The sequence below is a fragment of the Taudactylus pleione genome, unplaced genomic scaffold, assembly GCF_031769625.1.
Source record: "Taudactylus pleione unplaced genomic scaffold, aTauple2 ptg000230l, whole genome shotgun sequence".
NCBI classification, from domain to species: Eukaryota; Metazoa; Chordata; class Amphibia; order Anura; family Myobatrachidae; genus Taudactylus; species Taudactylus pleione.
In genome coordinates this window covers 9,019,589-9,033,931 of record NW_028284632.1, presented here as the reverse complement: position 1 = coordinate 9,033,931, position 14,343 = coordinate 9,019,589, and the positions used below count along the sequence as shown (strand labels likewise).

Sequence of the window (14,343 nt, the reverse complement as noted above, 5' to 3'; positions counted from 1 at the left end):
GGGCGTTTCATTTTTCATTCTCAAAGTTTTTGCGTAACAGAGAAGAAAAAATACAATGAGTAATCATCAGAAGATCCAACTTTATGATCCAAATGCAGCTTCAGGAGTGACTTCTCATCCATAACAAGACAGCATGGTGGCAGAGTGGTTTGTATTGCTGCATAACACTGGAGTAATGAATTTTAATTCTATCGAACCCCCCCCCAAAAAAAAAAAAAATAAAGTGATTGAAATCTGCACCCATAGAGGGATGTTGCATGTGGTATGTAATACAGTGTAAGCTGCATGGGGACTTCTCTGGATGATTATAAATTCCATGTAAGCGCTGACTAATAGGGTTGGCATGATATGAATGAATGATAATATGAATGATCTGTCAGTGGAAAAAGCAAACTGCAGTAAAGAAAAATAAAAAAGGAAGGTGGGGGTATAACAACTGCACAATGCTGTAAAGACATAAAGGTACTGGCTGGCGTGATAAGTGTTCAACAGTGTTCTGCACCTTCAGATGACCTGCTAATTTATTTACATGCACATCTACAACCTTTGCTAACTAGATTGCATCTTCTAGCTAGCAACCAGGTACGTGTCTACTTCCATTACCATGGACGACGACAACGACTTTGGCCTTCTGTTCAGATTGAATACAACTGCACCCACAGAGCAAGTTTGTGTTGCATATTATACAAATGGACTAAAAGGACTCCGTATAAGAAAAAATATAAGATAGTACAAGACACAACGTCTCATACAAGCCACTAAATACAAGTAACTAATGATGTACAAAGTACAATGATACAAAAAAGGAGTGAGTGACAACCGGATTGTTTTAATTCTAATTATATTGCTCTTTACACGTTCATCACATGACGAGAGAGCCTGGTTGCTGCAGAGTACTTATTACTCTTCAATTACTGACCACAGCAGCTGCAAGCCTTATATACCACATAACGCTATGTCTACAAATTAAATGAATGCAGGAAAAATACAATCAAAAGGTTATATGGGCCCCTATGAGAATCTTTTTATTTTTTATGCTGGATATTAGTAAAATGTACAGTTCTAAAAGAAATACGAGGGTACTGTAACTAAACCGTATTATTTGTACAGAACATTCTTTCCAGCATCTTGTCCACAGAATCACCACTTAACATTGCTGACATTCTGACACCTCATTATTGATAGGAAAGATAAGGGGGAATATGTAAAATTCCAGAGTAAGTGTGGGAAAATAGAATTTTTATGTAAGTTTTCCTATAATTCACTGTAAAAATTAGCCCAAAGTTCCAAACGATATATTGCACATACACAAACAAATCCCATATAGGCTGCGAGGCCTCTATTGTTTAAATAAATAACAAATCATGGATTTTACTTTGATTAAAAGAGTTTTAACCTTTTAGAACTGAAAAAGTGATATAGCATCACTAAGTGTGGCCTTTACGCTGGAAGATATATCCATTCAGTCTGAACAGAATAAATGGTTTACCGAGAGTATACCAAGGTTTACAATATAAACACGCATCACAAAAATGATATGCAGAGACAGTTAGCTGTATTGATCTTTCTGACAGACCGACAGATAGATTTACTAAATAAATTTTTTCAAAGTGGACGATGATCGGTAACTTTGATCGATGGTTTTAAAAGAGTAATAGTCATATGTACTAAACCAGCCTGGTTTATTATTTATTACAGATGCCACTTTAAATCCATCTGTCAAAGTTGAGCATTATCAGCGTCTTTGACAAACCAAAGTTTAGAGGGGAGAGGGAGAGAAGGAATTGTCAGGTCTGCACATAAGAGATGCTTGGTTTCTTTTACAAATGTGATTGCTCTGCATATGGAGAAATCAGTGACAGAACCATTCGTTAGATCATCAGATTATTTGGTCACAATAGACAAACGTGACCAACTTCTGCAAAGCTCTATAACTCTGAGGAGGGATTTTACTTCATAGTAATGTGCAGCTGAACATCACAGCAATATCCAGTTGCATATATTACAGTCTACTGCAATAGAAGATTTTCGATAATTTTCTCTCAAAATTAGCAAAAATACTGGTCAAAAATTAGAGTAATGGCAGACCTACCTTTGTTAACTCTATTTCTACGGTCCATAGGATCCACAGGGATACCATGGGGTGTGTGGTTGGAGAGATCCGGGCACCAAACAGTCAAAGCTTTAGCTCCCAGGACGCAACGGTCCTCCACCACATTTACCCCACCCCCAGCCACAGGCAGACAGTTTTGTAAACAAGCCCAAGGCAGGAGCAGGAAAGAGGAGAAGGAAGAACAGTACACTCAAGAAACTCTCCAAAAAGATAAAGAAATCAGTGATAAAGAGAAAAAATACCCAATGAGGCCAGGTGCTCCAGGGTGGGTGCCCTGTGGATCCTATGGACCGTCCCTGAAAAGTATGATGACCGGTTACCACGCCCCCTCCGCAAAGGCTGGCATCTGTAATGAGAAGTTCCCATTTTGGAATGCAGATGGGACGACTGTAGCCACCATGAAAGGGAAAGCCGAACCTCCGGAGAGAGGAGGATCGTCTGGGACCAGATCAGAAGATACTGCCCGTTCTAGCGGGAGAGAATCAGTTGTTGAAGGGGCCTGGATTAGAACAGGGCATATTCCACCATATCGAAAGTGGATACCATGGACACCAGGACCTGCATTGCTGAGTGAATGGATAACCTCCGATTGTGGAGCTAGTTGCGAACACGCAAGTACAGTGCCAAAATTTTGTCCGCTGGCAGAAAGATCTTTTGTATTCGAGAATCCAGGAGTGCCCCAGATGTACCATCCGCTGTGTTGGAGAGAGGGAGGACTTTTTCCAATTGATGAGCCAGCCGTGTGTCTGCAGGCAGTCCACGGTCACCTGGAAACAGCGTTGTAACACAACCGGTGAATGTGGCAAGTTTAAGAGGTCGTCTAGATATAGCAGGTATCTGACTCCCTGGCGCCTGAAGTGGGCCGCCATAACTGCCATTATTTTGGTAAAGACCCGAGGGGCTGTTTACAGACCAAAAGGCAGCACCCGAAACTGGTAATGTTGCTGCAAGACAGCAAACCGTAGACACTGTTGTTGGGTTGGAGTAATAGGCACATGCAGGTATGCAACCCGAATGTTCAGAGAAACCATGAAATCCTCAGGCTCCAATGATAAGACAATTGACCGCAAAGTTGCCAATGCGGAACATCGGCACTCTTATAAATTTGTTGAGGGATTTGAGATTCAGAATAGGCCGATAAGGACCCAATCGGCTTCTGAATCAAAAAGAGTAGAATAAAAACCAGTTCCTAAGGAACCGGTATTATCACTCCTGAACGCAGCAGGCAGTGAATGGCCTCCTGGAGGGCCAGGGCCTTGACATGGTCTGATGGGGGACCTGTACAAAAAAATTGCTGGGGAGGACGCCTCAGGAAGGTGAGGGCATACCCCTGAGAGACCACTTCTTCAATTTTCGGAGAAGTCGGCCTCCCACCCTGGGATCCCCCCAGGAGGAGGCTCACCTCATCAGGCGGAGGGTTTGTCGTTAGATTTGGAAGATGGACGTCTGGCCGCCCAAGACTGCTGGCAGGCTCTCTTCCAGTGCCTCTGCCCATCCTCCGATAGCCTTAGTCACCCAGGCCGTGGCCATAGCTGGCCTAGTGATAGTGACAGAAAGTAAGTAGAGTAAGTTAAGTTTCCTATCCATGGCATCCTTAAGGGAGGATGTAGATGGTAATGTAGAGCTTCTGACTAAGCCTGCCACATGCGAAAAAATAGTAGGAAGTACACTCACTAGTAGGGAGAGGGGAATAAAAAACTAGTCTTTTTAGGACCTGGAACCATCTGTCAGGAGTACCCTAAGCTTCCCCCATGAGCTCAGTGAGTTGGTCTGATTGAGGGAATTCAGCCTTATCCACCTTTTGACATTTAAACATTGGGGTTTTAGGCTTAGAGGCCAGCTCATCATCCTCTCTATTCAGGATCGATTTAACCGCCCTCACTAAAGGAGGGACATCCACTGCTGAATGACGGTTCTCCTCGCCCGAGTGCGACCCGGAGAGAGAACCTTGTGCATCATCTGCCTCCTCAGATGATGCGTCAGAATCTGAAAGCTGGGTGAACTGGGAAGATGATACAATCCGCCTTTGTGCTTTGGTGGCTAACGGTTTGTCCGCCTCTAACATTTGCTGATAGACGGTAGGCGATTGAGCCATACTCTGAAATAAGTGGGCATAAACGTCCCCCCAAGGAGGATGCATAGGGGGCCGATATAGTAGGCTGTAATAGCTGTGAGGCAGTGTGGGGGCTGATAAGCAGGCCACTAGCTGTGTCATAACCTGGGATAAGGAGGACAACCAAGGTGGATCCTGGACAGTAGCTGGTAATATGGACTGGACAGGTGGTACATAAATAGCGCACAGGCCGTCCTGCACGGAATCCTGAGGGGACGAGCACGCTGCAAGTAACCAGCACAGGGGCCGCAGACTCCTGTTTACCCTTAGAAGACATAGCAATAACCAGCCAGCAGTATACAATCAGAGTATGGCTAGTAATGCAGTGTGACACCATTCACAAATACAGGTAAATGTGAAGTAATAATGAACACCTACACACATGGTAGTTGAGGGTTAAACAAGAGCAGCAGGTGTAGATATAACTGACAGCCAGAAAGTTTTAAGACAGTATATCACAAGAGTGGAGATAGCACAAGTCACATACAATGCATATAAATAACAAGAGATATGGTAAGAACTTACCTTTGTTAAATCCATAGGGTCCACAGGGTTGACCTTGGGGCATAGCTGGATTGGATCCACGGGCATCACACAGTTAAAGCTTTAGCTCCCAGGATGCACTGGGTCCAGCCTCCTATATACCCCGCCCCCGAGCCACAGGCACCTCAGTTGGTAAGTAGCCAAGGCCGGAGGAGGAAAAACAGAGAAAAGGAAGACTGGAACACACAAGAACCTTACTCGCAGAAAGGGAGACGGAAAACCGGTGACCAGCCACATAGTCCATATGAAGCCAGGTGTGTCAGGGCGGGCGTCCTGTGGACGCTATGGACTTCGTAGAAACAGAGATAACAAAGGTAAGTTCTTACCATATCTCTTGTTTTCTACTTCAGGATCCATAGGGGGTCCACAAGGTTGACCTTGGGGATGTCCCAAAGCAGTAAAATTAAGGGCGGGGACGCTCCTGCGCTGAAAGGAGAATCCGGCACCCGAAGGATGCATCCTGAGTGGCGAAGGTGTCAAACGCATAGAACCTTAGAAAAGTCTGTATGGAAGACCAGTAGGCCGCCTTATACAGCTGAACAGCCGAGGCGCCACGGCCAGCAGCCCACGAGGAACCCACAGACCAAGTGGAAAGAGGCTTAACAGAGTAAACCCTCCTGTGAATAAGCCTCATAAATAACCAAACAAAGCCAACGGGCCAAAGTTTGTTTATTGGCAGGCCAACCCCTCTTGTGAAAACAAAAGAGGACGAACAAAGAATCAGACTTCCGAATGGAACTAGTCCGGTCCACATAAACTTTGAGAGCACGGACAACATCTAAGGAAGCAAAAGATAGATGAATACAGCGCTAAGAGGACTAATAGTTAATTATAACCAGATGAAGTGCAATATATATAGTAAAAATTAGATTATTTATTGCTAATTAAATAAAAATATAAAACAGTATCAAACTTGAATATGAATCAATTGTAGATGCTACCCCTGTTGAAATGAGGTATACAAATGGAAAAATGTCAAAGATGTACTTTCTAAGACTCCTTAGGGTAACAGTGGTCAAATATTAAATGTTCCAATTGGATAAGTCTCTAACCAACTCACGATAGTAGGGATCCGGAATGTTCTAGAGCAGCATGTTGCTCTGATAGTGTCCCTTGGAGTTGTGAAACATTACAGTCAAAATGGTGACTTGAAAATTGATGTATCAATCCATCTGTCCCTTGGTGATTGCCCAAATAAAGTTGTATGGTCCGCGGAGTCTATTCCAAGTAAGAGTGACAACAGTACAAGAAGTCTGATCCAGATGTATCCTTCCAATGTAGAAGGGTGCTGTAAACACCTGACGCGTTTCGCTGGGTAACCCCCAGCTTTATCAAAGGTGGATGTCTGTTTGGTTATTGGGGATATTTATACAGAGTCAAAATGGCCCCTAATAGCCCACATAAGGAAATAATTGCACCATCGTTATAAATTTATTAGAAAACAGGAAAAATCCTAATAACATTGTTGAAACCTACTAATGAGGCAAACCTTCCATTATGAAAAAGTATAAAATAAAGTAAATAATCTAAGAGATACAGTTGTTCAACTTCAGGCTTACCCATCCTTGTGTATTACCACGCCGATCACGTGGCGTCAACAGGGGACCATGTGATACTGGCAGATCACATGACCTCCTGTCCACACGGTTATGGATAGTGCAAAGAACCGGATGTCATTGTATGCTGTGAGAGACGGAGGCAGGAGACCCAGTTTCTAGTTTCCCGCTCACACATACTTATTAGACATCGTTATTAATCAACAGGCAGACTGCAGTTAATGACATCATATTTCGATGTCCTCAGCCCAAAAATCAAATATCACGATCTACGAGGACAACTCTAAGGAAGCCTCACCAGCCGAGAGATCAGGTGACTGAAATGCCGGCACAACTATTTCCTGATTAATGTGGAACTTAGAGATCACCTTAGGAAGAAAACCCGGACGGGTGCGAAGCACTGCCCTGGGGAAAAATCAGAAAAGGAGAACGGCAAGAAAGCGCGCCTAATTCTGACACTCTTCTGGCCGAAGCAATCGCCAGGAGAAAAGGTCTTAACTGTCAACCACTTGAGTTCCACTGACTCAAGAGCTTCAAATGGAGGACCCTGTAGGGCCCGAAGCACCACTGCCAAATCCCAAGGAGCCACTGGGGGAACAAAGGGAGGCTGAATCCTGAGAACACCCTGGAAAAAGGTGTGGACATCAGGCAGAGTAGCGATCCTACACTGGAATCACACAGATAGTGCAGACACATGAAGTTTCAAAGAAGCTAAGCGAAAGCCTAGGTCCAACCCAGACTGAAGGAATGCCAAAATCCTAGAAACACGAAACACTTGAGGATCGTAGTTTCTGGACTCACACCTTTGATAATAAGAATGCCACACTCTGTGGTAAATCCTGGCGGAAGCAGGCCTGTGCGCTTGTAGCATCGTGCTTATGACTGAGCTGGAAAAACCCCGGGACATTAGGACGGATGTCTCAAGAGCCAAGCCGTCAAAGACAGACGACCCAGATCTGGATAAAGGCAGGGCCCCTGAGACAACAGGTCCCGATGTTGAGGCAGAAGGAAAGGAGCGTCGATGGAGAGGCTCTGAAGATCGGAGTACCAAGGACGTCTGGGCCAAGCCAGAGCCACCAGCAGAAGTGTGCCGCCATCCTGTTTGAATTTCCGAAGGACCCGAGGCAGCAGGGATATAGGAGGAAATAGATACGCCAGTTAAAATGTCCATTTCACTGACACTGCATCCACCAGGCTTGCGCCGGCGTCTCTTGTCCTGGACCCGTATAGAGGTAGGTTGTGATACGGGAGGCCATAAGGTCCACCTCCGGCAGTCCCCACTTGTCCACGAGTAGTTGAAACACCTCTGGGTGAAGCGACCATTCCCCAGGATGCACGTCATGACGGCTGAGGAAGTCCACCTCCCAATCGAAGACTCTGGGAATGAAGACTGCCGAGATGGCCGGAAGATGGCACTCCGCCCAAGCCAGGATGCGTGACACCTCCGACATCGCTGCTCGACTGCGAGTTTCCCCCTGATGGTTGATGTACGCCACCGTGGTGGCATTGTCGGACTGAATCTGTGCGGCTTTTCCTAGAAGAGCGTGACAGGACAACTGGAAGGCCCTGTACACAGTCCGAAGTTCCAGAATGTTGATGGGAAGAACCGCTTCCTCCGCCATCCAACGGCCCTGCAGTGAGAGTGGACCAATCACTGCACCCCAACCCCGGAGACTGGCATTTGTCGTGAGAAGAACCCAGTGCGGGATCCAAAAGGGGCGACCCTTGTTGAGATGTGACTTCGGAAGCCACCAAGCAAGCAACAGGCGCACCTCCGGAGACAACACCAGCATCTGAGTCCTGATTCGGTGTGGCAACCCGTTCCATTTGGATAGAATCAGCCCCTGCAGGGGCCTGGAATGAAACTGGGCATACTCCACCATGTCGAAGGCCGACACCATGGACACCAGAACCCTCATTGCCGAGTGAACTGACATCTGAGAACTGTTCAGACAATTGCTGACTCGTAGTTGTAGGTTAGAAATCTTTTCTGGAGTCAGAAAGATCCGTTGCTGAACCATCCTTTGTGACGGAATCAGGGAGGACTTTTTGTAGTTTATCAACCACCTGTGTGCTTCCAGACAAGTGATTGTCTGCAGATGTTGTAGAAGTACCTCCTGAGAGCCTGAAAGCAATAGGAGGTCGTCCAGATACGGCAGAAGCAGTATACCCTGGCTGTGCAGATGGGCAGCCATGACAGCCATAACTTTGGTGAACACCCTTGGAGCCATGGAAAGACCAAAGGGCAGAGCCTGAAACTGGAAGTGAAGCTGGCGTATAGTAAACCTCAGATACCGCTGGTGTGAAGGGGCTATAGGAACATGGAGGTAGGCGTCCTGGATGTCCAGGGAGACCACATAATCCCCCGGTTCCATAGCCAGAATGATGGAACGCAGAGTTTCCATCCTGAATTTGGGCAATCTGAAGAACTTTTTCAGCGACTTCAGGTTGAGGACAGGCCGATGAGATCCATTGGGTTTCGGAACCAGAAACAGAGAAGAGTAGTAACCCGTCCCGTGTTGAGAAAGCGGAACGGGAACAGTGACCCCTGCATTCAGCAAGGACTGTACGGCTTCCTGAACCTGCAACGCCTTGGTCTTGTCCTGAGACTCATGCAGAAGAACTGTTGGGGGGGTCTGCGACGAAAAGAAAGGGCGTACCCCTGAGAGACCACTTCTCGTACCCAAGCATCCGTGGTGGTATTGCACCAGCACTGGGCGAATTGAAGAAGTCGGCCTCCCACTCTGGGATCCGTCAGAGAGGCCAGTCCCATCAGGCTGAAGGCTTATCTTCTGGCTAGGAAGCAGGGCGTCTAGCGCTCCAGGCCTGCTTCTTTCGTTTAGGGGCAGTCTTGGTTGACGACTGCCATGGGAAAGGCTGACCCTTGGACTTACCCTGAGTACGAATGGACCGAAAGGCCAAGGTCCTAGCTTTAGAAGGCGCAGCTGCTGATGGCAGAAATGCAGACTTAGACTTCGCTAGGGTATCAACAATTTTGTCCAGGTCAGGGCCGAACAAAATCTCCCCATTAAAGGGTAAGGCCTCCAGGCCCTTCTTGGAATCTGCATCCGCTCTCCAAGAACGGAGCCAAAAAGATTGGCGAACAGAGACCGCTGCCGCCGAAACTCTGGAAGTCAGAAGACTGGGATCCAAAGACGCTTCTCCAATATAGGAAGCGGCATCCCTCATCTGTCCCACTAAAGCTCTCCTAACCTCCGGAACTTCCTCAGGAAAAGTATCTTCCAGGACTCAATAGCTTTATCCACCCAAGAGATGGCCATGGACGGACGTGCCACTGCCCCTGAGAGCGAATAAATTGACTTTAAACAAGTCTCCACCTTCCGGTCTGTGGGATCTTTCAGGGATGAAATGGAAGGCATAGGCAAGGTAGCACTCTTGATTAAGCGAGTAACATGAGAATCCACCGCAGGCTGAGTTTCCCACTTTTTACAATGACCTGCAGAAAACGGATAACTAGATGCTAAACGTTTCTGCGGCTACCATATGATCAGTCAGCTTTTCAGAAAGAGGAAAAACAGCCGAAGTCACTTTTGCCTGCTTAAAATTCGGATACTTGGACTAAGGGCCGGTGAGTCATCCTCTATATCAAGAATGGACTGCACCGCCCTTACCAAAGCCGGCACATTAAAGGAAGATTTAGTTACCACTTCCCGTATATGAGAATCTGAGTCAAAATCCTCAGGCAATTCCCACTCATCCGAGGACACATCTGAGTCTGATAGTTGCGCAGACTGGGATGACATAACAGGGCGTTTAGACGCCTTTTGAGGCTTGTCATTCCCTAACAGAGTTTGAAAGCAGAAGATGTGGTCGCCAAACTCTGGACTGAACTAGACAATTCATCCACCCATGGTGGTTGACCTGCCTGCGGGAGTCCCTGGAAGGGAATGACGGACTGCTGCGTCAACGGAGAAGACTGAAAATACAAAGGTAACCCCGTATATGGATTAACAGTCTGAGGCCCAGGGGGGGACTGCAATAATTGCGGTATACCCGGAGAAGGGGGGATGGACGACTTGGGTAACCCCCTATGGGTGAGAGCAGTCGGGACCGCTAGACGGTCCGCGATGGAAGCCAGCACCTGAGAAAACACCGCCCAAGGAGGATCCTGTCCCGAATTTGGGGGGTTAGAGGGACCAGGTAACAGACAGCACCTCCCACACAGCCCATCCTGTGACAAATCCTCCATACTTACCCCTGCAGCGCAGCGACTGCAGGAGAGCAGAGTGGGAGCAGTAGAGCGCTCAACTTCCTCATCCGACATGATAAAACATATATACAGATATATACCAACACGACAGGAAAGCTAAGTGTTACTCTTGGCGTACCCACAAGCATGCAGCACACAAGCCCACAGATATGGCACCGTGTAGCACACAACTATATGTGACAGACCTCACAAATACATGAATTTATATAAGTGAGATCTTCCCACACACCTGTAAGGGCTGTAGGAGAAGAAAAGGGATAGGTATAGAGTGACAGTCAGTAGAAATAAAGCACAGACAGTCAGCACTAGCAAAAGTCACATATAATGCAAAAAGTTAATACTAACTGCACCTTTACCACTATATTCAACCTGCCCAGATTCAGTGTCTGGGAGGGCTATAGTGCTGTGTACGCTGTCCTAGCAGGGGATAAGTACACAGGCGGACCAGTCCATGCGCTATCCGAGTGATGTGCCTTAGGAAAGATGGCCACCGGAGAACTCACTGGAGGTGTGGCCGTAGGAGGAATGCAGCTCAGCGTCGCCAGACCCAAGCGGAAAGGCGCGCTGAGCTGAGGAGCCGCTAAACAGGGAAGGCTGCCTCCGCTGGCTGGTCATTAACCCCTGGGATGCCGGCTTCCGCTTACCGCCATAGTTCCCTGGTGATCTAGTGGATGTGCGGGCCATGTCTCAGAAGAGGGAGAGCCCGCCGCCAGCGCCTCCGGTCTGTCCCCAGAGACTGGAGGTTAAGGACTGCAGAATACACACGCAGGTCACCGGCAGCAGCGACCCGCGCGGCTTACCTGATCTCCGTCGATCCGTCCAGGTATCCCCCAGAGCCCGGCTAGTACAGACTCTGGTGTCCCGCCATGATCCCCAGATCTGTACTGACGTCACGGCGCCAGCTGGGTGTAGGATCGGCAGCGTGGACGTCCGCTGGACAGTCTGACGCTGCCGCTCTGATGATTTGAAAGTAAAAAACAAACTATTAACTCAAAAAATAAATATAAGCTTAGGGGCTTCTAAGCAGCCCCCCTGTGCAAGCGGTGACCAGACGCCGGCAGGGCACCAACTCAAACTGAGGTGCCTGTGGCTCGGGGGCAGGGTATTTAGGAGGATGGACCCAGTGCACCCTGGGAGCTAAAGCTTTAACTGTGTGGTGCTCGTGGATCCAATCCAGCTATACCCCAAGGTCGACCCTGTGGACCCCCTATGGACCCTGAAGTAGAAATACTTGTAATGGGCACTGAATCAACAACTCAAGCCTCAAGGGGTTGGTAGGATTTGTGCGCTGTATAACCTGGCTCCAGGGAGACGTATACAAGGAGACTGGCAGACTCAAGTGACTGGCCTGCACTTGCCAGGGACCCGAGGATGGGTGTACCAGGCCCCATGATTAGTGTTGCTAACCGTGTGTGTACTGTATATGTGTGCATGTATAAATATGTCATGAGCGTGTGCATGAGGGATCGGTATGATTTACCGCCGGCCATGAAATACCGTCAGCAGAAGCCTAGCAGAGGTAAAGATCCCGACAGCAGCTAAGGTGAGTACAAACTAACCTAACCCCCCCTAACCCTAACCTCCCCCCCAAGTGCCTAAACCTAACCTCTCTTCCCCGCTGCCTAAACCTAAGTCTCTCGAGGGGGTGCCTAACCCTAACCTCCCCTCTGCCTGGGGTGCCTAACCCTAACCCTCCCGGGGGACTGCCTAACCCCAAATGCATCCCCTGGAGCCCCTAACCTAACCTAATCCCAGGTTATCGGGATTTCGACGCCTTTCATTAGACCCTCACCGGAATTAGACAGTCGGGATGCCGACGGTCAGGATTTAGACCGTCTGCATCCCGACTGCATACCGTCCATGATTATATATCTCACTATATGCGTGTGTTTTGTCTTACCTAAAAGGATTCCAAGACCACACAGCTATTGTACAGTGTTGGATAGATTTTATACAAACATACAGCTGACATTAATACTACAAACAGCGTATTTGAAAGATTCTGTTTTCTATTCATCTCAGAAAGTATAGAATTATGGAGGTAAAATAGGACACTGGTTATTCTAAAAACTTTTGTACAACAACATATAATAAATAATGCATCCCCATTCTATGTGTAATGAGATATACCCCTACAGAAGATTTCATTAGGTAACACAAATTCCTTTCAGATTAGGACCCATAAGGGGCTGCAAACTGTGTCTATTTGAGAGTGTTTTATAAAAGGAAGAAAATGACATCAAGCCATGCGGAGAATAAAAGACAATATCTCACGCAGTGCGTTCCCGTACAGTGAGGTGAACAAGGCGCTTCCAGCCCTTTCATAATGCACATACCTGTTTTAGCTTCAAGTAGAAAGTCTCTGTGAAGGTTTTCCTGCTGAAATACCAGAAACGTTCATTTGCGGGATACACGCGGACTACAGTCTCCAGTAGGAAGCGCACCGGCTCTACCACCTCTGTGACCACCATGTCTACAGCTATTGTCACGTGTACTCGTTTATCTGGGTGAAAGGGACACATTGGTAAGATCAAATGTTATAGTTAACGTTCGGCAGGGAAGGGGAGATAATGTATGAACACGAATAAACAGAAAATGATTGTGAGCGCTAGTCCTCACCTCCGCAAACATGTACACACACCGTACCATCAGAATCTTAGACAGTAATAGCCTACCAGTATATGCCGGGTTAGCTTTTTCTTATCTTTTGTTTTTACTAATACATACCGTGTTTCCCCGATAATAAGACCTACCCCAAAAATAAGCCCTACCCTTACTTATGAAACCCGGTCCAAAATAAGCCCTACCCCGAAAATAGGACCTAACAAAATCCCCATTTTGAGCTGGGAACGCTTCAGAGGCCAGCGTTCCCAGCCAGGCAGTGCGCGGGTGATGTCACGATGTCACCCACGCGCTGAGGATCCTGCGCGGCCACGCATGCTGGATCATGTTAGAACCAGTCAGCGCGCAAGTGAGAGGGACATCCCGGACGGCGGCGAGTCAGGTAAGTACCGTACTGTACGGGTGGGTGGGGGATCAATTACAGGGGGGCTTGCACTGCAATAAGCCTGCATAAGGGACACTGCTACAGGGGGGCTACATACGGGGCACTTCTACAAGGGGGCCTGCAAAAAAAGACCTACCCCGAAAATAAGTCCTATGGTGTTTTTTTGCCCCCAAAAAAATATAAGACAGTGTCTTATTATCGGGGAAACACGGTACTACCTAAATAACTGGCAACATTAAGCTTCATTCTCATACGCGCACTGGGAAAATGGCTATAAAGACATGAATAAGCAGGCTTCATAAATATATTAATGTATTTTCCATGTGTTCAGCTTGACAATACTCTATCTATATTATACTTGTAGTGCAGGTTATTGCATGAAAACTACAGTATCTTGTGTGTTGGGAACAAGCACATAAGAAACCAATAAACCTGTTTTGAATACATTTTGTTTAGGTGGTAGTGAGCAGCTGAATAGCAAATAAACAGGACACAGGGGTGAACGAACACTAATATGGCACATGAGGCTTGGCACAGGTGTAACATGGTACCACAACATCCCCCATTAGCCCAAAAACAATTAGCTACCCCGAAAACAGGCAGCCCCTGTGTCAGCGCTCCACTTATATAGGTCAGTGACACAGATACACGACTACATATCCACCATTCTGACCCATACAGAGACTCTGCAAAGTGCAGCTGAAAAAAAGAGATGTGCAGTCCTAACTATAAATGTGGGTACACAGACGATATTTCACCCTTAATCAGCGGATCGGGCTA

The 14,343-nt window shown here is 47.2% G+C and overlaps 1 protein-coding gene across 2 annotated transcripts in view; it reads right to left on the bottom strand.

Moving 5' to 3' along the window:
• The window catches only part of RABGAP1L (RAB GTPase activating protein 1 like), a 427,010-nt gene that overhangs the window by 309,276 nt on the left and 103,391 nt on the right, over window positions 1–14,343 (bottom strand). For both annotated transcript variants that reach the window (XM_088479336.1, XM_088479337.1), the window contains exon 10: window positions 12,893–13,059. In XM_088479336.1, the coding sequence (XP_088335462.1) occupies window positions 12,893–13,059 (167 nt within the window). The remainder of the gene's footprint in view (window positions 1–12,892; window positions 13,060–14,343) is intronic.